The sequence below is a fragment of the Lolium rigidum genome, chromosome 5 (genome assembly GCF_022539505.1).
Source record: "Lolium rigidum isolate FL_2022 chromosome 5, APGP_CSIRO_Lrig_0.1, whole genome shotgun sequence".
NCBI classification, from domain to species: Eukaryota; Viridiplantae; Streptophyta; class Magnoliopsida; order Poales; family Poaceae; genus Lolium; species Lolium rigidum.
This window is the reverse complement of record NC_061512.1, coordinates 134,701,229-134,727,582: the sequence shown is the minus strand read 5'-3', so window position 1 is coordinate 134,727,582 and position 26,354 is coordinate 134,701,229. Positions and strand designations below refer to the sequence as shown.

General features: G+C 44.9%; 2 protein-coding genes across 2 annotated transcripts; one reads left to right on the top strand and one right to left on the bottom strand.

The window, feature by feature from the left end:
- The first annotated feature begins 9,384 nt into the window (after positions 1-9,384).
- On the top strand, positions 9,385-12,491 carry LOC124656451 (probable leucine-rich repeat receptor-like protein kinase At1g35710). The gene has a single exon (XM_047195194.1). It carries the CDS (start codon positions 9,405-9,407, stop codon positions 12,489-12,491), a length of 3,087 nt encoding a protein of 1,028 aa, XP_047051150.1. The 5' UTR covers positions 9,385-9,404.
- A 483-nt stretch (positions 12,492-12,974) lies between these two features.
- LOC124653765 (protein MALE DISCOVERER 2-like) lies at positions 12,975-16,960 on the bottom strand. Its single transcript, XM_047192828.1, has 8 exons — positions 16,857-16,960; positions 16,653-16,770; positions 16,414-16,540; positions 15,321-15,437; positions 14,447-14,751; positions 14,145-14,335; positions 13,910-14,045; positions 12,975-13,733 (listed from the first exon to the last, which is right to left on the bottom strand). Exons 2-8 carry the CDS (start codon positions 16,744-16,746, stop codon positions 13,177-13,179), a joined length of 1,527 nt encoding a protein of 508 aa, XP_047048784.1. The 5' UTR covers positions 16,747-16,770; positions 16,857-16,960; the 3' UTR covers positions 12,975-13,176.
- Between the last annotated feature and the right edge of the window lie 9,394 nt (positions 16,961-26,354).

The window sequence follows — 26,354 nt, the reverse complement described above, 5'->3', positions numbered from 1 at the left end:
CCTAGCCTGACCCCATCCCAATCCCATTCCCACTTCCTAGCGAGTAGCGACCCAGCCGCCCGAGGCGATCTCGATGTGGACCTACGAAGCTCCGACTCGTCGCAGCGTCATGGAGAAGGCTCGCGTCGCCGCCGCTCGCCTGGTTAACCTCCTCTACCTCCAAACACAGGCAGCCCGGCAGTCATAGCGCGGGGCGGCGCGCAGGACCTCATCGCCTCCAAGGCTCCGACTCGGCGACTCCGGCTGTCGCCGCCGCTACACTCTCCAGCAGCAACTCCGGCAGGTTCATTTTGGATGGGGTTTTAGCTCTCCATGAGGTGGTGCACGAGGTTAAAGCCAGAAGGGAGGCTTGTGTCCTGCTGAAGCTTGATTTTGAGAAGGCCTACGACAGGGTGAACTGGGAGTTCCTCAGAGAGGTCCTTAGGTGTAAAGGTTTTGATTCGGGGCTGTGCATCGGATCATGCAGCTGGTTTCTGGGGGACAGACTGCTATCTCCATCAATGGGGAAATCGGCCCCTTCTTCAGGAATAAGAGGGGAGTTCGTCAAGGGGACCCGCTCTCTCCCCTTCTCTTCAACTTCATGGCGGAAGCTCTTTCGATCATTTTGACTAAGGCCAACTCTGCCGGCCACATAGCGGGAGTGGTGCCGCACTTGATTCCGGGGGGAATTACCCATCTTCAGTACGCGGACGACACCATTATCATGATTCAGGATGATGAACAGCATTTGATTAATCTCAAGTTCATCCTCATGTGCTTCGAGGACATGTCAGGCCTTAAAATCAATTATCACAAATCCGAGGTGATCGTCATGGGGAGACCACCGGATCATCAACAACGGGTTGCTGACCAGTTAAACTGCAAGTTGGGGGAGTTCCCATTCATCTACCTTGGACTCCCTATTTCGGATAGAGCGTTGACCATGGAGCAGTGGTTGTTCCTAGTCAGAAAGCTGGCTGCGAAGGTGGAACCCTGGTGGGGCAAGTTCATGTCGGCGGGAGGTCGGCTCATCTTATCTAACGCTTGTCTCGCCAACCTCCCTACCTATGCGATGGGTCTGTTTTTTCTTCAAGACGGCATCCATGCCAAATTCGATTCCCATAGAGCCCGCTTCTACTGGGAGGGAGTGGGCCCTAAGCGGAAGTTCCACCTGGTTAACTGGCCTGCGGTTTGCAGACCTAAGGCAAGTGGGGGCCTGGGGATTGTAAACTCCAGACTGATGAACATCGCACTTATGATGAAATGGGTCTGGAAATTATATCAGGAGGGCAATCAATTGTGGAGGCAGCTGATCAATGCAAAATACAACAATTCAGATGATATCTTCTCGGCATCTGGACAGCAGGGCTCTCAGTTCTGGCGCAGCATTCACAAAATTAAGCACTTGTTCAAGTTAGGCGCCCAACACTCCATTAGGGATGGCCGCCGCACTAAGTTTTGGATGGATCGGTGGGTGGGGGATACCCCGTCGAAGGACAGATTTCCGAGTTTATTCAATGTTGCTACTTCGCGAGATGGACTCCGTGGCTCAGGTGTGCGGATCCAATGTTCCGTTAAGCTTCCGAAGACGGTTGGATCGGGGTCGAGGCCACGGCACTTGAAGAACTACAAGCTGCCGATCGACTCAACGGTGCTGTGTCGATGGTCGGGACAAGGTGTCCCGGCGCCCGGAGAACAATGGGATGTTCTCTGTCAAATCCTTGTATGCTCGACTGTCGCAAGGGTGGCGCATTTTAAGGACGTCTGGGCAGCTAAAGTGCCCCTTAAAATCCGTATCTTTGCGTGGCAACTAGTCCTCGATCGTCTTCCGTCAAGTGCTAACATCCTGGCGAGACACGGCCCGGGCAACGGCAATTGTGCTCTCTGTGGGGAAAGAGAGACGGCGGACCACATTTTTTTCTCCTGCCCGTTTGCCATGTTCGCTTGGAGCGTCCTCAGACTCATCCTCCGGTGCGGTTGGTGCCCCGCCTCCTTCCCGCAATTCTTCGCTATTCTCACCAATTTCGCGGGTCGGGCTCGTAGAACGATTTGGTGCCTTTTCCTGGCACAATCTTGGGCGCTTTGGCTTATCAGAAACAAACTTACTATGGAGTCCAAGCTTATTCGACACCCTGCTGACATAATCTTTAAAACCATGTTTTGCTTGCAGCAGTGGCTCATCCTGGCGAAGCCCAAGGACCGTCCCTGGCTTAGGTGGCTGATCTCCGAGCTCAGACGGTGTCAACACCCGGATTTTTAAGTCCAGATGCCTATTATGCCATACATCGCAATCCCAGGAATATTGTTGTTGCGAGACATAATAGTTGAATATCATAGAGTCATCATTTATTACAACACATAATCGTCTTACAAAGGTAGATCACATGATCCAAAAGTACAATAGTAGTTGATCTATCGATCAACGAACATCACAAATAGCGGAAGCGAAGTAGTAGTGGCTATCTAATCCACGAGGCCAACGCTTGACGTCGGGAGCGGTCCTAGTTGTCGTAGATGTCCCGTTGTCCATCTTCCTCGTACTCGTTGTTCTCCTTCAAAGTCCGGCCATTTGAATAGCCGAGGACAAAGCCATGAGTACTTTAAAGTACTCGCAAACTAATACTAGTGTAAGAACTACCAACTCTAGTAAGGGGATACTAAGCTCTAGGTTTATTTGCATAAAGCCAAGTTTATTTCATAAACATTTAGTAAAGATGCTTGAATCACTAGACTAACTCAAGTGGGAACATTAGTGTCATTCCCACCACTCGGTTGTGTTTTAATTCAAATCCACCCTTCACCTTTCAAAATTTAAAACACAAGTCATAAGTCACATTTTTGAAAATGGTCCGATGACGGAACAGTATGGCCTTTCCAACCGTCCTTAACCGTGGACGCGGCTATTCGAATAGGTTTACACTCGCAGAGGTTGTACACTTGTGCCACAACTTTTGATTACATCCGTCGTGGGTAACCCCTGAATAATCGTAACTCAGTACGCGGATCATCAACCATAACCTTTAACTTATATATGCTAGTATGAGCACCTCTCCCCATGAGCTTGGCCTCCCGGTGGAAACCGCAGTCAACCCGGGAACTGCACAGGGCTTGGGCCGGACATTCACCTCTTCTTTAACGTCGTTTCTGTTGTGTTGTGGAGGCAGCTTTGGGCATAACCCCGATGACGCTTGTTTAGAGGGAACCCATACTAAGACACATAAACTTCCAGTTAAGCCCTACCCATAATCAGGTATTGTGGGGGTACTTGTAAATTGGAATGGTATCGCATCCGAACCCAACCATCAGTTTTCATAAAATTCACCAAGTCTTTCACCAGTCATATTCACCTTCAAAATCTTTCAATAGAATGACTCATCATTCCAAGGTTTTCAAAGTCATTGGTTTCACAAGTTCCCATCTCTAATAGTCAATTTTAATCTTTAGCACTAGCAACTAGTCATGAGGGGTGCTAACTAGCTTGTCTTGCTCTAGGCTAACTTTGATGCTCTTGTTTTACTCTATATCTAAACCCAGTGAAATCATGAATCAAAGGTAAACTTTGATAAACAAAATTTAGTAAAGCTTGTAAAGAAAAATCTTGGGATAGGAGCATTAAACATAAAATAAAAATAATGGTGCCTTGCTCTTGTAGAGCTTTGCACAAGGGAACCTTGCAAGAGTGTTAGCTTGCCTTGGTTGGTGTATGGATCAAAATGTTCCTCCTTCTTCTCCGTAGATGTTCTCGTCGTCCCCTTCGTAGCCTTCGGTACTAGCGTCTATAAACGAATACGAGGATACAATCACGACACAAAACTTGCATGCTAGACTAAACACACCAAAGATTCACACAAGCCTATGCTAGCATCACATCTTATTAGCATGGTGATTTACTTTTTAAAGAAAACAATAATTTCCTCTCATTCTAATTATTTATTAGTATAACTCTTTAATGCTTTGGAGGAAATAGTTTCCTCTCATTACAATATTACTTAATGTTTCTATTTATTTATTTGGAGAACTAATCTCCTCTCATTAAATATTGTTAGGATTTAATTTCCTCAAATACTAAGGTATGAGCACATGTTGACTAAGGTCAACACTTCACACTTATTATTTGAGAAACATGATTTAAATGAGGGAATACACCTCATGCCATTTAATACCAACATAGTAATGATTTAATATCATCAAATAATTCCATATGAGAGTTAATAGATCATGGTCTCTACCTCATGTAGAATTACTTGAGACAAAGGTTTAAATGAGAGGGATACTTCTCATAAGATTTAATAATTAGTTGGAACCATTTAAATGCTACTATGGCAAACATTTAATATTCTTAAGTGAGCAAATATGAGACCCAGCAACAAGGGTCATCACATTACTTAATATTACTTGTGAGAATGATTTAAATGAGGTGCTACACCTCATAGATTTAAATTCCTAAAATTTGAAATGTAGGTCTTTAAAGAATTCATTTCTTTGCATTTCCTAAAATTAAGATTTAATCTCTCCATATAATAATAAGGTATGAAATATAGGTTGACCCAAAAGTCAAAATTTCATATCTATTATATGTGAGTTTCATTTAATTGAAGTGCTACACTTCACATAGTTTTAATACTTAACATCTAAATGAATTTAAAATCTCTAAGTAATAATTCTCAAGGGTTCATTAGCCTAAGTCATTCCCCCTGGTTATTAGTACTTAGGATCAAAACTTAAATGAGAGGTAAATCTCATGTTAGGGTTGAGTTTGAATTCTACTTAAAAAATGCTCTAGAAATGACTACATAGCCATTTTATTTGATCTAGTCCATGATCATACAAACAACATATCTCTTTTATTGCATAATCAGTTAGAGGACATCATTTGTGATTTATTAGAGTTGGAAACACTTCAAAATCTGTTTTGGTTGAAATTTAAATAAAGTTTGAAAGTTCAAAAGTCCCTGTCTTGTCTTTTTTATCAGATCAAATCTATTTCGAACATGGAGGTGAGGCCAGTGGCATGAGCTAGATAATTTCATGAGCTTTCCAACGGTATAAAGTTTGCTAGATTTGGTTTGGTAGTTTTCAAACTATTCAAAAATTACTAAAGCATCTGCAGAACAATTTGATTTCAGATTTAAACTAAATTCGAAACTTGGGCTTGGGCGGGAAACGATACTGGGCCGAAACGGTTTAAAACCTCACTGCGCGGCCCAGCACGCATCTGGTGCGAGTGGGCTGCCTGACGAGGTGGGGGCCACCCGTCAGTGCCTCATAACACGCCGAAGCGGTACGAGCGAGGTGGAGCGTCAGATCAGATCAGCGATCAACGGCTCACGATGCTCGTCGTCTCCGGCGAGATTCCGACGAGGCCGCGGCGTCAGTAGGGGGTCGGAGAGCATACCAGGACGTTGCAGGACTCTGGCAGGGTGCGCGGAGAAGCGGTCGTCGACGAGGAAGCTCCTGGTGCAGCGGTGGCGCTCGGGGAGGCTCCAATCGAAGCAGAGCTTCCGCGGGCTCCGGCGGACCTCAGCTTCCGATTCGAGCAGCTTCGGCGACTAAGGGTGAAATTGACTGGGGCGTGTTGTTCAGTGAGGGGAGGGGAGTGAAATGTGTGAAGAGATCGTGGGCTGAGGAGCTCTATTTATAGAGGGACATGGTGGCCGTGGGGTGCTGCAAGGGCGCGGCCATGGCGCGGCTCCTGTGGCGAGCGAAAGGGCAAGGCGAGGACGGCAGTGGGTAGGCGTCGTCCTAGCGGTGCTCGAGAGCTAGCCGGCGCGAAGAAGGGACGAAGGGATCGCTCGAGCGCGTCCGGGTATCATCACGGCACCCGCGGTACGTCGACGGCGAGGACGATGGTGACCATGCTTCGCGCGTGCTTGAGTGTGTCTAGGCGCTAGAGGTTGTGGAGTGGCTACTCGACACGGCGGTAGGGATGCAGGGGGAGGACGGCGTCGATCAAGTGCCGGGCGTCCCGGCGCGTCCTTGCGTGGCCGTAGCGCGATCACCGCGCGTGCCGGCATGATCCGGCGGGTTTTGGGCGAGCGCGTTCCGGCCAATACCGTGGCTTGGCGAGGCTGGGCCGTGTACCGCCTGTGTCCTTGTGTTGCAGGGATACTCCAGGACAAGAAGAAGAGGTGAGATGGTGGCCAGGGATGGAGATGCCAAAGGTGGCCGAAAGTGCAATGGCATGCTCAGTTTTAGGGTTTTCTTCTCCCTCTCTCTCACTTTAATCGATCAAGGAGGTACTGAGATGATGCAGGGGTCCTAGAACTAGCAAATGATCACAAGCTTAAAGGGGTTTAGGGAAGAAACTGCTGGACAAAAGAGTGTAACTCAATTCTGAATTACTGCCTGCCAAGTGTTCGTGAAAATGGCCGCATGAACTTTTTTGTCGAATTTTGAAATTCTTTTTGGTGAATCTTAATGATATAATTAATGTGAGGTTTTGGTGGTGGTGGCACTCAATTTGGAAAAGAATTGCAGAGTTTCAAATTTGAGGTGATCTTGTTTTTCTTCTCTGATCCTCTTTTGGCAATTTAATACTGGTCAACCTAGTCAACTCTGGCCATGGTGGTCAACATGAAAAGTACTCACCTTGACATGGTCTTGGATGACATGGCTTTGGTTGACAAAGTTTAGTTTAGGATTTGAGAAATACAGGGGGGTAAAGTGGTGAAGAAAATAATTTTGGCCCAAATGACCATTATCATATGTAAGATGAAATCTTGATTTCCTTTGATTTGATTCTTGATCCAAAGATGCAATTGTGTTAGTTTATCATATTGAAGTATTTTAGAAGCAAGGAAGCAAGTAATTATGGCCTTGGTGAAGGATTTGCATTTCTACATAAAGTGTATGTAAGGGAATTTTGGGGATTTTCTCACTATGTGATTTCTCTCCATTTGATTTGACTTTTCTTGACTCTAATGTGGTTCTTATTAGTTTAGAAACATTTTAAGAGCATTGAAACCAATTCAAATGGTCTTGTTCAAAGATTTGCAAATTTGGCCTTAATACATAAGAGATGAGGTGTCACTTTTTACTAAACTTGTAGATGGTTGATCTTGCTTCACTTGGACATGAGTTAGGGTCCATTTAGTGTTATATTAGGCTTAGAGGTGGTTTCACACCATTTGGTCAAGGTTTAAAGTCATAGGTCAAGGTTTAGTGAATTGGCTATGTGTCACATATGACTTTATGCATATGGTGCATTTGAGATTTTTAATTTGACTTGGCTTGATTCAAAAGGTGTTGTGGATTGTTGAAATGATATATGGAGGTAATCCAACCATTCACCACAAGTCCTAGGGTCAAATTTCTCAAATTCCCCTATTTGCTATTTTACTCTCATATGCCTATATGGCATTTTTTGTTTCTTTTTATTTTCTTTGGTTTCAACTTGGAAAAGATTTAAGAAGTACTATATAAGGTTTATGAAGCATTTCCAATCCTCTAACTAAAGTGGAAAAGTCTAGGGTAAAGATTTATAATTTTAGCCATAGGCACATATGCCTTTTTCTTATTTAATTTCCTTTTATTTTATTTTAACTAGTATGGTGATAGGAGGGGTGAGGTTTAGGGTTTAAGATCATTTCAAACTATTATAACAAGCAATCATGGCAATAGCACAAGAATTAAGCAAGATCACTATGTATCACACTTAATTTAATAAAAGTTTTTGTTGGTTCCAAAATTTGGAACTAGGGGAATTCATTTGTTTTGTTTTGAAAATTTGGGATGTTACAGACGGCTCCATGCTATTCATCTTCCGCACGACGGCTGATTCTCCATCTACCTGCTTCCGCCCAGGGCGCGGATGGCGTAGTTGTTCCCTCTTTCTGGTTTCTCGGTCTGTTAGGGGAGGCCGACCCCAGTACTGTGTTTATGTTTTCCTTGGCTAAGCTGTACGCCGCAGCATGTATTGATCTTATGTGAACCTGTGGGGCTTTATTAATTTAAAGTCGGGCACCTAGTGCCTTTTATCTAAAAAAAAAACCCCGCGCAGCGCACGACCCTCTGCTTCCCCGCGCAGAGCAGACGACCCTCTGATCTCGGCCCTCGTCGTCAGCGGTAACCCCGTACTCAACTGTTGAAGGACCTGATGATCATCTTGATTATCTGCACACCGACATTACCATCCCCACCTGCTGGTCATGAACGTTCATTTTGCACACTGCTGTTGCTTACTCTTGATTACAACAGACTAGTTGTTGTTTTTTTAGACAAACAGCCTCAAAGCCCTGCTTTATGAGAAATCATAAAAGAGTTATTACAAAGCATCTTTTCAGCTCTGGGATCGTTGCTAGAAACAAGGATCACAACACACACCTCACATCACTAGCCATTGCTAGATGCTCAAGCCTTTGTGTCAATCTCCCTTTGTGTCATTTTAGCCATTGCTAGATGCTCAAGCCTTTAGCTACTGTCATCACTTGGGGCTGCAACATGACCGTGGTTGCTTTTTCAACACGTGCGATGGCCTGATGGGTACAATGAGGCACCATTACTTTTTCCTCTGTCCGGACCGTTAGGTTGTTTAAGCTATATACAAGCAGTGCGGATTGTTTTCTTTTACTGGCGTCTTCAACAAGATTATGATGTTGTTACTGCTTTGTCTTACAGAAAATGCTGTCCTTACAAATCCTTCGGGCATTTGTATTGTTTTTATTCGGTGCCACTTAATTTGCTCTGTCAAGTGATCCGGGTCTACTGATTGATTGCTAAGCACATCATATCAACTGTAACTGAGGCCTACCGAAGAGATGACATGGATATATCAATGGCACAATGAATCGTGAATGGATGCCGGTAGCGAACCTAGATATCCATGGATATATGAAGCAACCATAAAGAAAAAGAAATGTGGTGCCATAAAGATTATGATAGTTGACACATTTAGATTTAGATAGTGAAGGCGAATAAAGCAACCATAAAGCAAAAGAAATGATAGTGAAGTTAGGCGAATAAGTGAAACTACTGATTTACTACCTAAGCCTTAGCTTTCTAAAAAGGCTTATTTTTTAAAAAAAAAGCTTATATTTCAAAACGGAGGTATTATTATGTATCAAAATGAACACAGACCGAAGCGATTAAATTGTATCAGAGTTCAGGAAATTAAGAGACTATTACGAATGTCGAGTCCTTTTTTTAAGAGAAAAGGAAGTGGTTTCTTGCTTTCAGCCGTTCCATACTTAATTACATTGTCTATTTGTCCGGTTTTCTCTAAGGAGAACCATAGGCCACGTATGAAAAATCAATAATTAGTTAGCCATTACTTGCTCGCCACCTAAACTGGGTATCTACTGGGACAGAGACAGCAGCAGCACAAGCGTGTCCATTTAAGGTGTTGCCATGAGCTTCCAGGAGACACAAAAACAGAGCCAATTCCTATCCTAGCCATGGAGTCTTCCAAAATACTTGCAACGATACTCATGATGGCCACCGCCACGGCACTTGCCTTGGAAGCCGCGGTTCTGCCATCGCTTGAAAGACAAGCAAGAGCGCTCCTCTCTTGGAAAACCACACTCAATAAGGAAAGCCAAGACAACTTACAATCCTGGCGAAACATGTCATCAGCGCCATGTACTTGGCGTGGCATCGGTTGCGCAACATGGCAACATCGGCCAGTGATCACCAGCGTCTCTCTACGCGGGATGCGGCTGAGAGGGACGCTTGAGTCCCTCGACTTCTCATCCTTTAGCACCTTGACGGCCCTTGACCTCTCGCACAACGAGCTCGCTGGGGTCATTCCCTCGAGCGTGGCGCATCTTCGAGATCTACATGATCTGCTTCTGCATGACAATCAGATAAGAGGCTCAATTCCACCTGCTTTATCAAACCTTACAAAGCTCACAACCCTGGATCTCTCCAATAATAAGCTTGTAGGATCGGTTCCTCCAGAAATTGGAAATCTTGCTAGGCTGAAAGAGCTCAACCTTAGTGTGAACCAACTAGTAGATTATATTCCAACTAGTATAGGAAACTTAACACAGCTAACTACTCTGCATCTTTATACTAACAAGTTCATTGGATCCATCCCTCAAGAGATAAGTAATTTGGTAAACCTGGAGGATTTGGAACTCGGACTGAGCCAACTTACAGGTTCCATCCCGACAAACTTGGGAAATTTGACTAAACTCACCATCTTGGTTCTCAGGGGTAACAGCTTGTCTGGCCACATCCCTCAAGAACTAGGTCGTTTGATAAACATTGAGATCTTGGAGCTTAGTGAAAACATACTAACAGGCCCCATTCCAAATACCTTTGGGAATCTGACAAAACTCACCACCTTGTATCTCTGGGGTAACAACTTCTCTGGCCACATCCCTCAAGAACTAGGTCGTTTGATAAACTTAGAGGACTTGGAGCTTAGTCTAAACATACTGACAGGTCCCGTCCCAAACAGCCTAGGGAATTTGACCAAAGTCGCTGCGTTATACCTTTATACAAACCAACTTTCTGGCCACATCCCCCAAGAACTAGGTCGGTTGATAAACTTAGAGGACTTGGAGCTTAGTGAAAACATACTGACAGGTCCCATCCCAAACAGCCTAGGGAATTTGACAAAACTCACCGTGTTATTACTTTATACAAACCAACTTTCAGGCCACATCCCTCAAGAACTAGGTCGTTTGATAAACTTAGAGGACTTGGAGCTTAGCAACAACACACTAACAGGTCACATACCAAATACCTTTGGGAATTTGACAAAACTCGCTGAATTGTACCTTTATACAAACCAACTTTCTGGCCATATTCCTCATGAAATTGGCAAATTAAAGAGTTTGATTGTGTTGGAACTCTCTTTTAACAACCTCTCTGGTATCCTGCCACCCGGTCTTTGTGCTGGAGGCCGGCTACAAAAATTGGCTGCTACAAACAACAACTTGATTGGACCCTTACCTACAAGCTTGCTAAAGTGCACTAGCCTACAAAGGGTTCGCCTCGAGCGAAATCGTCTCGAAGGTGATATCTCCAAAATGGGAGATCATCCGAATCTCATCTACATTGATATCAGTTCAAATAGACTATTTGGCCAACTCTCCAAACGTTGGTGTGCATGCTTCAAACTTACTATGATGCGTGCCTTGGAGAATAGTATTACTGGAGTCATACCACCATGCATAGGACAGTTGCCTCAGTTGGGGATACTCGATGTTTCATTAAATAGACTTGAAGGAAAGATTCCACCAGGAATTGGAAATATAACAGTGATGTTCAATTTAAACCTCAGTAACAACATGTTACAGGGTAGTATACCACAAGAGATCAGATCCTTGAAAAGCTTGGAGTACTTGGACTTATCATCGAACAATCTAACTGGGCCAATAACAGGGTCCATTGAGCATTGTTCCAAGCTCCGCCTCCTGAAGTTGAGCCATAATCACCTCTATGGCATCATTCCTATAGAACTAGGGATGCTAGTATCCCTTCAAGATGTTTTGGATCTAGGTGATAATTCATTTGATGGCATAATACCGAGTCAGTTGGGTGGTCTCAGAATGCTTGAAGCCTTGAATCTATCACACAATTTCTTGAATGGGAGCATCCCACCATCATTTCAGAGCATGATCAGCCTCTTATCTATGGATGTGTCATACAACAAACTTGAAGGACCAGTGCCACAAAGCAGGTTCTTCGAAGAAGCTCCAGTCGGATGGTTCGTGCACAATAACCAACTATGTGGTGTAGTGAGAGGTTTACCCTCCTGTGGAACTACTATAAGTTATGAACAAGATCAGAAATTCAAAGTTGTTTTATTGACTATAATTTCTGCTCTTGTTTCTTTTCTACTTATCATGGCAGTCGTGATAGTACTGCAATGTAAAAGTACGAAATCAATTGTAAAAAGTGTGGATGAACCACAGCCTAGAAATTTGTTCACAATCTGGAACTTCCACGGACAAGATGTGTACAAAAAAATTGTTGATGCCACAGAAAATTTCAGCGACACCCACTGCATTGGGAATGGAGGTCATGGTTCAGTGTATAGAGCTCAGTTACCAACAGGGGAGATATTTGCAGTAAAGAAGGTTCATATGATGGAAGAGGATGATATATTTATTCGTGAAGTAGATGTGTTGCTACATGTTCGACATCGCAACATTGCAAAGTTATTCGGCTACTGTTCTGCTCCTCAAGGGAGATTTCTTGTCTATGAATACATGGATAGAGGAAGCTTGTCAGCATCTTTGAAGAGCAAGGAAACTGCAATTGGATTGGTTTGGGCAAGGAGGTTAAATATTATTAGTGACGTTGCCAATGCTTTGTCTTACATGCATCATGGTTGCTTTGCGCCCATAGTGCATAGAGATATAAAAAGCAGCAACATTTTGCTTGATGTTGAGTTCAGAGCATGCATCTCTGATTTTGGTATTGCAAAAATACTAGATGTGGATGCATCAAACTGCACAAGGCTTGCCGGAACAAAAGGATATCTTGCCGGAACAAAGGGTGGCGAGCGAGGCTACGATCGATTTCCCGTTTATATGCACAGGATAAGCAATAACAGCTGTTAAGCAGTTTACAGCAAAAACACCTCGAGTTCATCTCTGAATTTGGGATTCCTCTGTCAGATGAAGTGGTAAATAAGATTAGCATAATCGTCTCATTTTGGGTCCTTGTAGCCACTGCAAGATGGATGCACAAGCCTTTAGCTATTCCCACCCATCGCATGAGGCTGCAACCAGATATGTATATATGGAGCTACCTAGAACATATATAAAAGCAGGTGCAGATTATTTCTTTTACTGACACAGTTTCTGGTTTCAGAAGCAGGATCAGGACTGGAAAGAAGAACAAAGACACAGGACTCGATTTTTTTTAGTTCTTTGATCCACTTACTATGATAAGAATTTTCGTATGTACTATTTATGAAGTATGGAAAAAGTTCATGACAACCTACAAAGATAAGCTACGTTTAACACAATTAAATGTGGAACACTGTCTATGTATTTCAAGTGTTAATCAGGTGGTGCCCAAGGAAAACATGACATAGGTCGAAATGTAAATACGTCTAACCTTGATAATTACTATTTTTCTTTCTCTCAACTTTTACAAATTCGCAGGCTCACACTGATCCACGGACAAAAAAAAAGAGGAGGCCAAACGGAGTGTGTTATATCATACAAAATAAGTAATGAAGAAGAAACTAAAAGATAAAAACTAAACTACTTATCCTACCCTTTGATGTGGATCCACATTTCAAGTGGATTCCGTGGAGATAATCTCAAGCTCAGCCCACCACAGCGGGTTATTCCTCGGGGTCGTCTGCTCCGGTGACAATCTGATGACACCTTTCATCAGACTTGCAACCTCGTTCATGGATGGCCTCTTCTCTGTATCGCGGTTTATGCACAGCCTCACAACATCACACAGTGCTGCCAAGTCTTCATCAGGCACGGACGATGACGCCCTGAGCATCGGATCAGGCATTGCACTGAGCGGTCTCTTGCCGTCCAGATAGCTCGAAGCCCAGAGGACAAGTAGGCCATGGTCTTCAGAGAACGGCAACCGACCGGAGATTATCTCAAGCAGCAGTATCCCAAACTTGTAGACGATGCTGTCTTGGTCTGTGGTTTGCATCGAGAATTCGGTGTCGGAGAGCTTGGCTGCGTAGTCTTCCGTCAGGTAGATGGATGAGGAGTTCAGTGTTCTTGGGGTAAAAGGAGGGTCTAGTTGGTTCATGTGCTCTAAGCAGTATGTTACTCCCATGATGATGCGGAGCCGAGTAGGCCAGTCCAAGTGTTCTGCTTCTCTAACTGCATACAAAATAGATTAGCGATCAGTATAGTCAACTTGCTCTTCTGGGTCAAGCAAATAAGATATGAATATAGCTTAGGAAACAAGAATCAGATGAGTGTCATTGTTTCTAGGAAAGACAGAAGAACAGCATCTGGAAGGTATTCATATAATGATGTGCAGTTATAACACTCACTGTGCAAATGCTCAAAGAGGGAACCACATGGAGCATACTCAAACACCATCATCCTGGTGAATGGCTCGTCATCACATGCGCAATAACCAAGTAGGTTCATGAAGTTCTTATGGTTCACTTTGGACAGCACAGAGATCTGAAAGAGGAAGAGTTTGTCATACAGAACAGACAGTAGTACTAGAACAGTACGATGCTATAGATTGAGCATTTTTGTAGTTTTGCTAATGAGCTATACCTTGTTCCTAAATTGTTCCTCAGACCAAGCCAACCATTCTTCGGGAGACTTAACTGGACTGGAGGCAACTGCAATTTCAACTCCACTTGACAGAGTTCCCTTGTACAATGCACAGTCAGATTCAGTACCAATCACATTGCTGAAATTCTCACACGCTGCCTCGAGTTCGGTCCTTCCTAAAGAAGGAACACCTGCCCACAAGGTAAAACATTCTCAACATCTCTAAGTTCAATATGTGGCACACGTTTCAGATGATGTAATGTGGCATTTCAGCCATACGCCTCAGGTAATAGGAGACTGACCTGTCACAAAGGCTTTGCTTAGCTGTCCACTCAGCCCGGTAGCCCATGGAATGACGGTGTTATCTTTCTTTCTACGGGAGAGTAGATACATGATAGAGGCTATAACCACCAGGCCAAGTGCTCCACCGATGCACAACGCGTAGATAGCCAAATGAGATACAGAAGAAGACTTGGTTTCAGGTTGCGACGGCGGAGGGGAAGGGGACATGGGATGATGGCTGCGATGTCGCTGGTTGGACGCGGATGTTGAGTCTTGATGCCACCCTGTCTGTAGGAGTTTCCTCAGAGTGGTACTCTGTATGGTTCTGCATAACAAATCAACATAAAATGAAGAGTATGATTGGTAAACTTGTAGTCAGCAGTTAGCACATCGTGATATTCTCGCTTAAATTTTATATAACAGACAGGAAGTTACATATCCCCTAGTACAATAGTTGTTAATTTTGGTGTTTGCCTTTTAACCTATTTTAGTGAAAATGTAATGTATTTTCAAGGGGCTATGATAAGTGACAGGAAGGCATTACCTCTGCTTTTGTTTACTACACACATAACCTTCATTGTTGAACTTGTATTAATACATTTCTATAACGTTATGGAAGTGTGATGTGATGAAAACATTACATTGTGAGAAATCAAAGAGTAACATACTGACATTTCACTGAAATGATTTCACTATAACCTCATTTAGAGAAGTATTACAGATCAAAAATTGTGATGTTTAATTAGTCAAAGTCAAGATTGTCAATTAAACCAAAACAGAGCGAGTATTTTTGTTTTCAACTGCGTGTGACATGCCAGATCTCCTTTAGATGTTATGCTAGTCTAATTCAAAATTTCATATGAAAGCAAACTCTGTATTGTATAGAAGACTGACTTTGTTAAGCATTTTCTGCATGACTGTTGCCCTCCATCAGCTAAAACCTCTGAAATCATGGTACGATCTTGCAGCTCTGCAGAAATTTCAGTTGACACCTTGTTTCCCTCGACTAAGCTGCAAAGATAGTCACATGGCTTTAGATAATGTATCAGGCACAAGGCACTGCAGAAATTTAATCCTCTAAGGCTCTAATGCTCTGGATGAAATTTAGTGACAGAAGTACTATTTTCCGTAAACCGAAGCAGTTCTCTAATGCTCCGGATCAATATCCATTAAGGTAACATTTGCAGATATTGTCAAAAGAAGGCATCACCAAATGCTCAAAAGTCAAAACCTTGTTTCACACACATAACCTAAATATTCCACAGACTAGATCACAGCTTCCTCTAGAATGACGCGCAGCTGTCCTGCATACATTCGAATAGTCATGGCTTCTTCTAGACACCTTTGACCTATAAATCTCTGATGCTACAAACAAAAAGGACAAAAGCGAGCAATAGCATGTAGCCCCTGAATCAAAAGAGGACTTGGTCCATGAGTAAACTAAATCATGACTCAAGGGGACAAGGCATTTTTGCACCCGGGAGTAGATGCTCCTGTTTTTAAAATGAATTTTAAATGAATTTCAAAATGTCAACAAAATTCGGCAAAAAATGTCGCACGTACATCTTGACTTTCTATATGCTCGCAAAGTCGTTTCATAAAAAAACGATATTGTTTGTGTCGTGTGTAAAAAAGGCAAAATTCGGTGCTAAAAAATAACTCTTATTGAGACATTTCTTTATATTTTTTACACATGACACAAAAATTATCAATTTTCCACTAAAATTGGCGTGCACACCTAAAATGTCGGCATGCATGCACCAAATTTTTGTTCGATTTTTTTAAAACATTTTAAAATGCTTTTTCGAGTGGCATGAGCATATGCACCTGGGATCGAAAGTCTATTTCCGGTATTGTGAATACACACAATATATAACTACCTTAAAATGATTGACATCTTCACAAAAAGCAATAATTACATAATTTGTGACATCTGTCCACCATGAATCTGATCCTACAAGCACGAGAACAGACAAGGTTGACTTACGAGGCCAGTGGTCTGCCATGATCCGAACACCCCAGTTCAAACCAAGGGTAGTGATTCTTTTCTCCTGAATTCGATAAGGATCCACTTGGATCCCCTTGTATTCCTTCTCTGAATCTCGTAGCTCGTCCTGAAGCACCAAGATGGATACAGATGGTTAACCACTAGTTGATCCACTTGAAGACCATCACAATAATGATCGCATACTAATCACAACCCATGTGAAATGAAATCCGCCTCACCTTCTTCACCGAGGGAGGCACAAAACCCATGCCTCTGACCCAAAACGAAGGAGAACAGCAAGAACTGAGCCACCCTAGTACTCCATGCTTCCATCCCGCCCCTAATGTCGGAGTAACTCTGCAGGATGGTAGTAAAAGACAGTAAGAGCAGAACGGGAGGCGATAAAAGGAAGGGAAAGATTCCAGCACTTTTATTTTTACTACCTAAAGCTGAAATCTTTGGCGCGGTGGAAGAAGCACGCGCCGTTCCATGCCGCCTGAAGAAAGGAATCGAGTAAAGTTGCGTCTCCGCTGCAAGGGTAAGTGGAACAGGAGAGCAAAAAAGTTAGATTTCTGGAAGAGCAACCGAGCTCAAGTAAAGAATCCAGCCTCTCAGTCGCAGATCTGTATCTCGCGAACCAAAGATTCAAGAGCGGAAATGTACTCACACAAGGAATAAGACGAAAGCCGTAGCAAGAAAAGACTATGATGATTGTACCTGTAGACTGGCGAGAGGGATGGGTCGACGGGAGAAGAGACACGCAGTGTATTTGGAAGGGAATGAGCTGGGAGTTGACGAGGAAGAGCTCGGAGCTAGGATCACGAAGTCAGTCGTCCAGGACGCGGAATACTGAAATTGGAGTTGTGGGCGATTGAATTGGAGCCGGATGTCTGTCTGCCAGCCAGCCAGGTAGTATCATGCACACATGGCAGGTGGCATTTCCCCTCCCTTCCCTTCCCTTCCCCGCTTTCCTTTCTGAGCTCTTTTGCCTTTTGCGAGACTCTTGTTTTGCCTGAAATTTCGCAGTGATCTTCGGTGAGTTTCAGGGGAATCGAATCATTATCCACGGGACAATGAACGCTGTATTTACTCCCTCACGTTCACACAAGCTTGGCAACTGTTTTTTCTGTATAAATAAATTTGATAGCAAAAAAATCTGTGATTATGTGTTTTCACCCACAAAAATGTATTGTTATGCAATTTAAAACAAGGTTTAAAATGCTGATAACGTGCTATATTCCAGATAGCGTTATAAAAAATACCACATATGGCATAAAAATAAATAACTTCGGCAAAAATAAAGTATATAATTTAAAAATGACAAAATCATACATACATAACCACATACGAAAAATAATTTTCCCATGTTTTAGAAGCTTAACAACAACATTCCATGTGTAAACAACATACTATCTCTATCCATAAAAAGCATGTCGCAAGTTTGTCTAAATTTAGATGTATTTAGATGCTCTTTAGTGTATAGGTATATTCGAATTTAGACGAATCTTCGATATCTTTTATGGAGAGAATTGTATAAATTATTTATTAAGAATCATCAACATTAATGATATTAATTTTTGATTCATAAAAATGAACCAATAGATTGCACTTCATCACCATCATAAACAAAAAGCAACTTCTTTTTTTCTTAAATATAAGGAGGAAAAGTCGGATCCTTAGACCAATAGGCTGAAAAAATAGCGTCATAGCAAGCAATGTTCACAAAATTTAGCCTGGACTCTCCAAATATGTTACAGCGCGCCCAACCACTACTACGTCTTGCTCATGCCAGAGCAGCGATGGATCCTCACTAGCCCGACAACAAAGCGACTTGGAACGCCTTCTTCGCCAATCGATGGGAGAGGGAGGTCGCTAGGTACGAGGGAGATGGGCCTCCTTATGTGAATAACAGCGTGGCCAGCCGCCGGCTATGGTGGGGTGACCGGACTCTCGAGAGTTTAATGGACCACATAACGGCAGGTGATTGTCTCCGCCTACGGTACCCTCACTTCCATCCAAAGAAGGGCGGCAACGGACGCGGCGGCATCGCCATCCAGGAAAGCACACCCCTACCCCTACGTGTTCATCTTCGCATCGTGCGGCCGAGGCCGGACTTGCAAGTGCCTCCGGAACCCTGGCTACAACTGTTGCAGCCACCGGTTCCCGTACCGTGCGCAACCATAACCGCAGAGGTTCCAGCCGTGCACGTCGAGCGACGACATGATGACGACAACTACTACTACAAAGACAAGTACTACATACCTAGGCAGGAGTAGGACTAGTTTATTTAAATCACATATGTAAATGTTTAAGAATTTACAAGTTATTTGTTTGTTATGGGGGGAATGGGTCGGAGCCAGCCGCCCCAATTTCCGTGTCCGTGCCGGGCTGCGCTGACCATCAAATGGAAGGCACAAGTGGAGGTGCTCTAAATTCACGGGAACACCATTGTCCACGGAAACATGAACAATGTATTTACTCTTTACTTTCTCGCAAGCTCGACGGCTCTTTTTCTGCATAAATAAATTTCATACTCCAGTAAAACAAATGTGTGATTGAGTTATCACCCACAAAAGATGATGCAAATATGCAAACAACAGGGATTAATCTGCGTCATTTTGGCGTGGCTTCTTGGTGGGTTAGCTTCTTCACCTATGTTCGAGCTCGTATGGTGTCTGCTCTTCCCATAAAGACGTCTTCACTTTTCCCGTGGCGGTGAAATGCGATCTAATTATGATATAGTGGGTGTTTTGAGGGACGGGAAGGATGTGAACCGGGGTGCATGTGCACCTGGTTTTTTAAAAATTGGAAAAAAAAACTACTCAAAAGTTTTAAGAAATTAAAATAAATTTTTTCATGTACATATTATGTTGGTACTTACTTGTGAAAGTCTGCACAAAAAAATATGATTGTATGTAACCTACACGAAAATGGCAAAATATTCAAAGGGCACTATAATGATTGGTGAGGTACTATTCACAAAAATAGGGAATTGCAGTTTCACATTTTTGTGTAGGTCACGTATGGTCTTTTTTTATCCCAAAATCTGCACAAAAAAGTATCTACATAATATCTACATATGTGTATTTTTTCAAAATTTTCCGAAACTTTGAAACAGCATTTGTTGGAACTTTCAATATAAGGAGCATGTGCACCCCGGTGCAACTGGATATTTCCCGTGTTTTGAGTTTGAGTTTGGTTATTCCGGAGTCTTTGGTGGGCTTCTCCCTGTGACGAGTGTGAGCGTGGCCACGTGATGTCGATGCAATATGGTTTTCGTCCAATTTTATGCTAATTATTGAGCATCTTTTTCATAACTATAATAGACAAGGAAAAGCTTTCGCCTTCGTTCTTAAAAAAGAGTTAGAGTGACTAATCGTTATGGATTCTTTCTTGTATATCAAATGCGAGGTCGACATGTCGGGGATTTTAAGTGGAGCGGGACACGCCAGAGAAACTTGCTAGCTAAATCGACCGTGCTTGGTCATGTGTGTGGGTTTATAATTGTGTTGATCCGGTAGTGGGGGAAATTTATTAACTATCGCCATCGGAGGCCGTCCCGTCACAGGAGGACGTCCTGGACAGAGGTCTCGTGTCAAGCCAAGTCTGCGTGCCAATGTGCCATCGCCACCCAATCCCCTGCGTGTTGGTCTCTCCTTGTTTAACCAACCACCCGGCACTCAGCTTAGTTTACTCCCTTTCGTCAGCTTGCTGTTGTCCTGTAACGTCTGGACACAAGAACGATAGTGAAGATGCGTGCTCCATGAAATTGTTTCGCAACTTACCACGACTTACAAAATAAAAATTATGAGTTTTAATATAACCACTTCTGATTGTGACATTGGACGACATTTCATCGACCAGAATTCAAATACCAATGCTCAAACATTTACATACACAACCTTTTTATAGATCTTTATGTACCTAACTTTTTTTTAGATTTTCACATTCACACATTAGTGGTGTCGGCGTTGACGGCCGTGGTGGTGACATCGATGGTGGTCGACGCCCTTCTCCTGCGTCGGTGTTCCTTCCTCTCTGCGGTGATGGCTTAGCCAGCGGCTTCATCTGCATCCGCCATCTCTACTGGCAACATCGATCACCGGGGTGAACGCCATGCTCGATTGTGCCCGATGCTGACCACGACGACGCATGCGAGCGTTGTTTCCTTCATGAAGTCGTGTACATGGCTTTCACCGTGCCTCTGTTCCCTTAGATGCTAGTGGAAACCCTAGGCACGGTCAATCAGATCAAGCGGCGATGGCACCATCGTGGCATTATCTTCCAAAGAAGTTGTCTAAGCTTTCTAGGTAGAGGACGATGTGGGTCTTTTACGGTACAATTTACTAGTCATATGGACTAGTAGTATTTTGAATAACTTACATGGTAAGAAAATCATGACACAGATTTGGGTGGATTTGTTACCATCTTTGCTGCAAATTATGTCACGTTAGAATTTGATAATCCGTTTCTACTTGCCAAGCATGCAAGTGACACGTAGTATTTTAAAACTACCTAAAATATGAATACAATTTAAGTTTTTGTTTGAATTTTAAAAACTACCAGTGGCTGGATCTCCATAGGCTCGATCATGCCCAACTGCTGGTATAGATAGGATATTTTAAAAGTTATGTCGGTGTTTGGATAAATGAAAAAGATCACATCATTTAAAAAAATTAAAATTAGAATACAATAACTTGCAAAAAAATGGGGTGGCCTGAACCAAGAACCATCTGGTCTGGAGTCGATGACAGTTAAAGCATCTTCACCGGCGGCTCCGATAGCATTTTGGGGGCGGCGGTCAAATTGGGCTCACACCGTCGTGCCCCAAAAAACGTTGGCGCGTTTTTGGCCTCCATAGCGGAAAACGCGCCCCCGTGTCGGCCCTTTCGCAAAGGGCGCGGATCGGGCGCGCCGGCGGGAAGCGCCACGGGGGGTTTTGCGGGTGGGGCCGCCTTGGCAGTGACAGGAGGCGACATGTCGCATTAAAAACGACGCGTATTGGACGGTCGTTGGCATCAACTGAGGCGGTTCCGACGTCCTCTACTGGCAGCGCATCCCGGTGCCAGTGCAGTTCACGTTGCCGCACAGGTGGCATATCTCCAACGCCGGCTACGCCATTCTGTCGCCGCTGCCACCTGGACCGGAGAGCGAAGCCAGCCGGCGAACGCACTCGGCCGGACGCTTCAACTGCGTTGGTCGGCGGGCCTGGTGGCAAGGACACAATGTCGATGCGAAGCTGGCGGAGTACGGCTTAAGGCCGCGCATCCACGGCGTCGACCACATCCGCGTGCCCCTCTTCTACCCGTAGGCGCAATGCATGGCGCCGGAGGCGCCGCCGCTATGGAGGCCGCCGGCAAGGATGACGACATTAGGAAACTCGCGCACCGGATCGTCGACCGCCGGCAGCCGGACACCCCTCCTTCGGGCGGCGTTGTCATCCACGACGGCCCGAGGCGCACAGCTTCGGCTCCAGCTCGGAGGACGCCCGGGACGGTTCAACGTCGCCGTCCTAAGGAGGAGGACGTTATGGGCTCGCCACAACCTCCGCCGGCGAAGAAGAGGTGGTGGGAGATGGAGGCGGAGGCGCATGCGGCCTTCCGTGGCGGCGGCGACCCAGAGGACTTCTCGGGGCAGCACCTCATCGTCGGCCACTCCATCGACGAGGACTACCGGCAGATCACGCTCGACCTGCGGCAGGCGGCGGTGTGGTCCGCCATGCACCATGGCAAGAACTTCGTCAACCTCACCGGTCCTTCTGAGCTGCCGGCGCCAAAGGAGGAGGAGGACGACTGGTCATTTGCCTTCTCCGATGACGATGGTGGCGGCGACGCCGACGACGCGGACAACCTCGACTACAGCACATTCCAGAGACGCCCCTAGTTTATTTTTAAAATTTAATTAAAATTCAAGTCAGTTTTGTATAAAACTAGTCTAAATTCGTATAAATTTAATACTCTTACCACATTCCAGAGACGCGGAGTATTTCATTACATATGATTTTTTGGGGAGCTGTTGTTTGGGGGTGCCGGTGTGGGAGCAGCACCCCCAAATGGAGGATGCAGTGCCGGCGTCCCCCATACGGCTATGCCGGCGCCTATTTGGAGAGCATCGGTGAAGATGCTCTTACCACTGCCATTTAGATAGAAATGCATCTTCATTGTGATGAAGTTTTTACCAAGTTTAAACTTTGTTTTGCTAACCTGTTGTCAGTCACCCACCGAATCTATCTATGCAAAGAATTACTGTGAAAGAAAGCAGTACATTATTTCACTTCCTGGAAAAGTTATCATCATTCTTGTTATTTTTTAAACACAAATGATTTTTTTTTATATAACTGACCAAGTTCTCGGTTGAGATTTGGACACTCTATTTATACTTTCTCCACTCCTATTGGCGATATACCTTTTTTTCCTCTATATGAACTGTAATGAGATCCAAATTCTCTAGGCACATGTACAGATTGTTTATAAAGGAATGAAATAAAGAAGGTATTAGAAGCTTTCCTGAAAAGAAAATCTATTATAAGGAATATTGAGCAAAGGAAAGTTTTTCTTTATTAGATGCGCGCCTGCCAAATTAGTACTTGGGTGGAAAAATACTACTCTTTGAAACGACTAGTATCGATTAAATTGGACCACTGGATATATTGATTGGATGGCTAATATTTTATTGTCCCTACCGTAAAAAGCCTCCGATTGGAGACTAGGCGCAAGGTGATGCGTCGCTGCCAAGGCTTGATGGGTATCCGAGGCACAATGTGATGCATGGTGAACGCTGTTTGATCGACGCATTTCCAGCCTGATAAGATTTTGCATTCTTCTGGTCAACTCCTCTAGACACAAGAGGGGAGGTACGTTTTCTCAGGCTGCGTTGGGGTCGAGGTCAAGCTTATGTAGCGTGACGCGATCATGAAACCATGTGATCCATGTTCTCAACATAGAAGGTGCATTATTTGATGGAGAAAATGTGGGAGATTTGGATTTTCTGGTCTTCATAAATTCGACGTACGTAGGATTTAATTGAGAACGTGCGCGTGCACATCCCAGCGACACAAGTAACGCAGACAGGGCACGTGAAATTCATAGCATATACGGGCATCAGGGCGTGGCTCGCACATGTGGGTGGACACGCTTTAGCTAGCCGAGTTCGGAATCGGTCCCTTCCTACTCCATCGGGCACGCACGCATGCACACGTGAACTTGTCCTCACATCTCTCGCAAATTAATTCAGAGATCATCCTTCATCCACCAGCTCCCTTTGAACTCTTCCGGCTGATGCATAACTTCTTCGCATCGCTTCTCCCACTTGCACGAAAGAATTGGGCGACGAAGCAGCCTGGTACCTATACGTGCCAGAAAAAATTAGTGTACAATAGCTTTCGTGATGTCACGTACGGTAGCCCGTTGTGATCGTGAGTCTCCAAGGTCGTGCCAGAAAAAATGTATGGTAGGTAGTCCTGCCGCGCTGGAGGTTTAATCCAGAGCCTCCAGGATTAGACTTCACTGGTTTTGAGACACTTTTGTCACTCTGCCTCGCTCGAGCCTTCCCGCCTTTGTTAGTCGTCTCAGAAAACCTTATTGTTGTCCATCTTCTTCAACTCGGCCAACCCAGGGGTGAAGCTTTCCTTGGGGCGAGGCAGGGTTGCCGCTCTACCTTGATTTTTAATGACTATATTAAGATGCATATGTTTTTATGAATATTTTAAGTGATCATACATTGGTGACGGACTTCGTATGAAAAAGTTGTGCATATTTTAGTGGACACTGCATAAAATCGATTTCGATCCAAAAAAAGAGTTAGGTATAAAAAATATAGACTCATTTTCTAGGTTCAACGTGAATAAAATTTCTTGATTTACAGAGGTTTATCATGAATCTTATTATATACAAGATAATATTGAGCTATTTGTTATTTATACATGGAGAATTAGTGACTTTTTTAGACGAAAGGCTCGAAATGAGCCGGTTTTGAATTAACGAAGCGATCAACCGGCTAGGAGTTATACCAGAAGTACAACACACACGCCAAGCGCACAACAGAACCCAAAACAGAAGACAACACAGATAACATCAAGCCGAAGCCCCAGCTTAATCTATGAAGAAGGAGCCTTGTCTTCTGCAGCACCGGAGCAATCACGACCAAGCTCACACCAACAAACCTCCACCGCAGCAAGACTGCAACCCACGGGGAACTCAATGACGGGCCGGCCACCTAGCAGAGCTAGAGGAACCAAAGGAGGGGGGGGGGTCTTGCGGCGACGCCTCCAAGAAGGTGAATGGCGCAAGAATGCTTCATCGTCGTCGGAAGAAACAAAGGTCATGCAAAGTTTTCACCCAGACCCGAGATCCACCACCCTTGGAGCTCGGGCGACCAAGAACACAACATCTTCCCCTGGCATTGGAATAAGCACGCCGGCAAAAGTTACGACCAGGCGCCGCCCTAGAAAAGCCCCCAAGGCGCTAGGAAGGGCATCAGCTACCGCAGCAAACCGTGTAAAAGCAGCCAAGCCAACGCTGTGAGTGGACTGCGACACCAGCAAGAGGTCATAGGGTGATCCACAAAACACTAGTAGAGAAGCAGACACAAAGTGAGGGCCCAGGGAGAGCAGACAGGAGAGCAGATTGGGGCGGAGGGACAGAGTCCATCACTTCGAACAGGAGACATCATCGGGACGCCTTCAACAAGGGAGCGACACCCACAGGTGACGCCGTCACCGACACAGGCCACAGCCATCTGCAGCTTTCGCCGACGTCCAAACCCGATCAAAATTCTGGTCGCCATCGCGAGTACGTAGAGCAGACAAGTCAGCAATCACTGCCGCGCCCCCAACCAACGCCGCACTACGAACTAGACTCATCCGTAGGGTGAAAGCAAACGCTGGTTGGCAATGCCCAGCCAGACCCAGATCTAGACATCAATGACGCTAAATCGGCGGCAACTCCACAACCTCACCATCCCCACGCCGCCAGCACCTGCACTAGCAAGATCAAACTAGTAGGAGGGGAAACCAGACTACCGCTGTGGGAGTAGCAGTAGTACTGGGCACGCTGCCAACCCGGCAAGCATGCATCGGCCCAGGGACCCATCTCGGATAGCCAACAAGAACCTCGCCCCCAAGCGACGTCAAAACCGTCGTAGAGCCCCGAGAACGCCGGACTCCAATGACAGTGAATGGCCAGGTCGCCGCATCCGGGCCCTCTAGACCCAGATCAGGCCCGAGAGCATACAACATGGGCAGATCCGGCCAGGCCCTAGCAGGCCCAGATCTAGGCCCACAAGCCCAGATCTCGATGCCACACACCAACTCTAGGCGACCCGACCGCCGGCGGACCGAGCATCGCCGCGCGCGAGCACTCCACGCCGCAGCCGTCGACCACACGACCCTCCATGGACGGAGCAGCACCAGCCCGAGCCGGAACCAGCGCGCCTCACCGCGACAAGGACGAGACACGCCCCGTCGGGCCCTCCAGGCACGCGGTGGGAGGAGAGACCGCCGGCGGTGGCGGGGGGAGGGGGAAAGGGTGGGGGTACAGGAGGGGGAGACGGGGGCGTCCCGGACACCCCGCGGGGGGAGCGAAGGGAGCGAGGGGAGCGATGAAAAAACTCCTTGTCACCATTCGACAACAACAATCAATTAGTGGTTTTAAAGATTTCTTGATATTTGTGAGGCACATCATATTTCCTCCGATGACATTATAGGCTCAGTGATTGGCTTTGCTTTACCGGTGAGGATGATAACAGTTAAAATATATTTCCCGGCGATTGAGATCATCAAGATTGAGTTGCACAACTGATATTCAAAAAATTTAATCGACGGAATTATAGAAAAAAACTTTAAAAAAAAGGTAAAGCTTTGCCATTCAGATGACAATTTGGTATGCACTGAGGTTCTAACTATAATCAAATAAAACATTTTAATATTTTCTAAGTGATTGTGT

Coding starts and splice junctions, on each gene's coding strand:
- LOC124656451 (XM_047195194.1), top strand. CDS start 9,405: ATGATGGCCACCGCCACGGCACTTGCCTTGGAAGCCGCGGTTCTGCCA.
- LOC124653765 (XM_047192828.1), bottom strand. CDS start 16,746: ATGGAAGCATGGAGTACTAGGGTGGCTCAGTTCTTGCTGTTCTCCTTC. Junction 14,046..14,144: donor AGGAACAATTTAGGAACAAG/GTATAGCTCATT, acceptor TTCCTCTTTCAG/ATCTCTGTGCTGTCCAAAGT. Junction 13,734..13,909: donor CCTCTTTGAGCATTTGCACA/GTGAGTGTTATA, acceptor TTTTGTATGCAG/TTAGAGAAGCAGAACACTTG.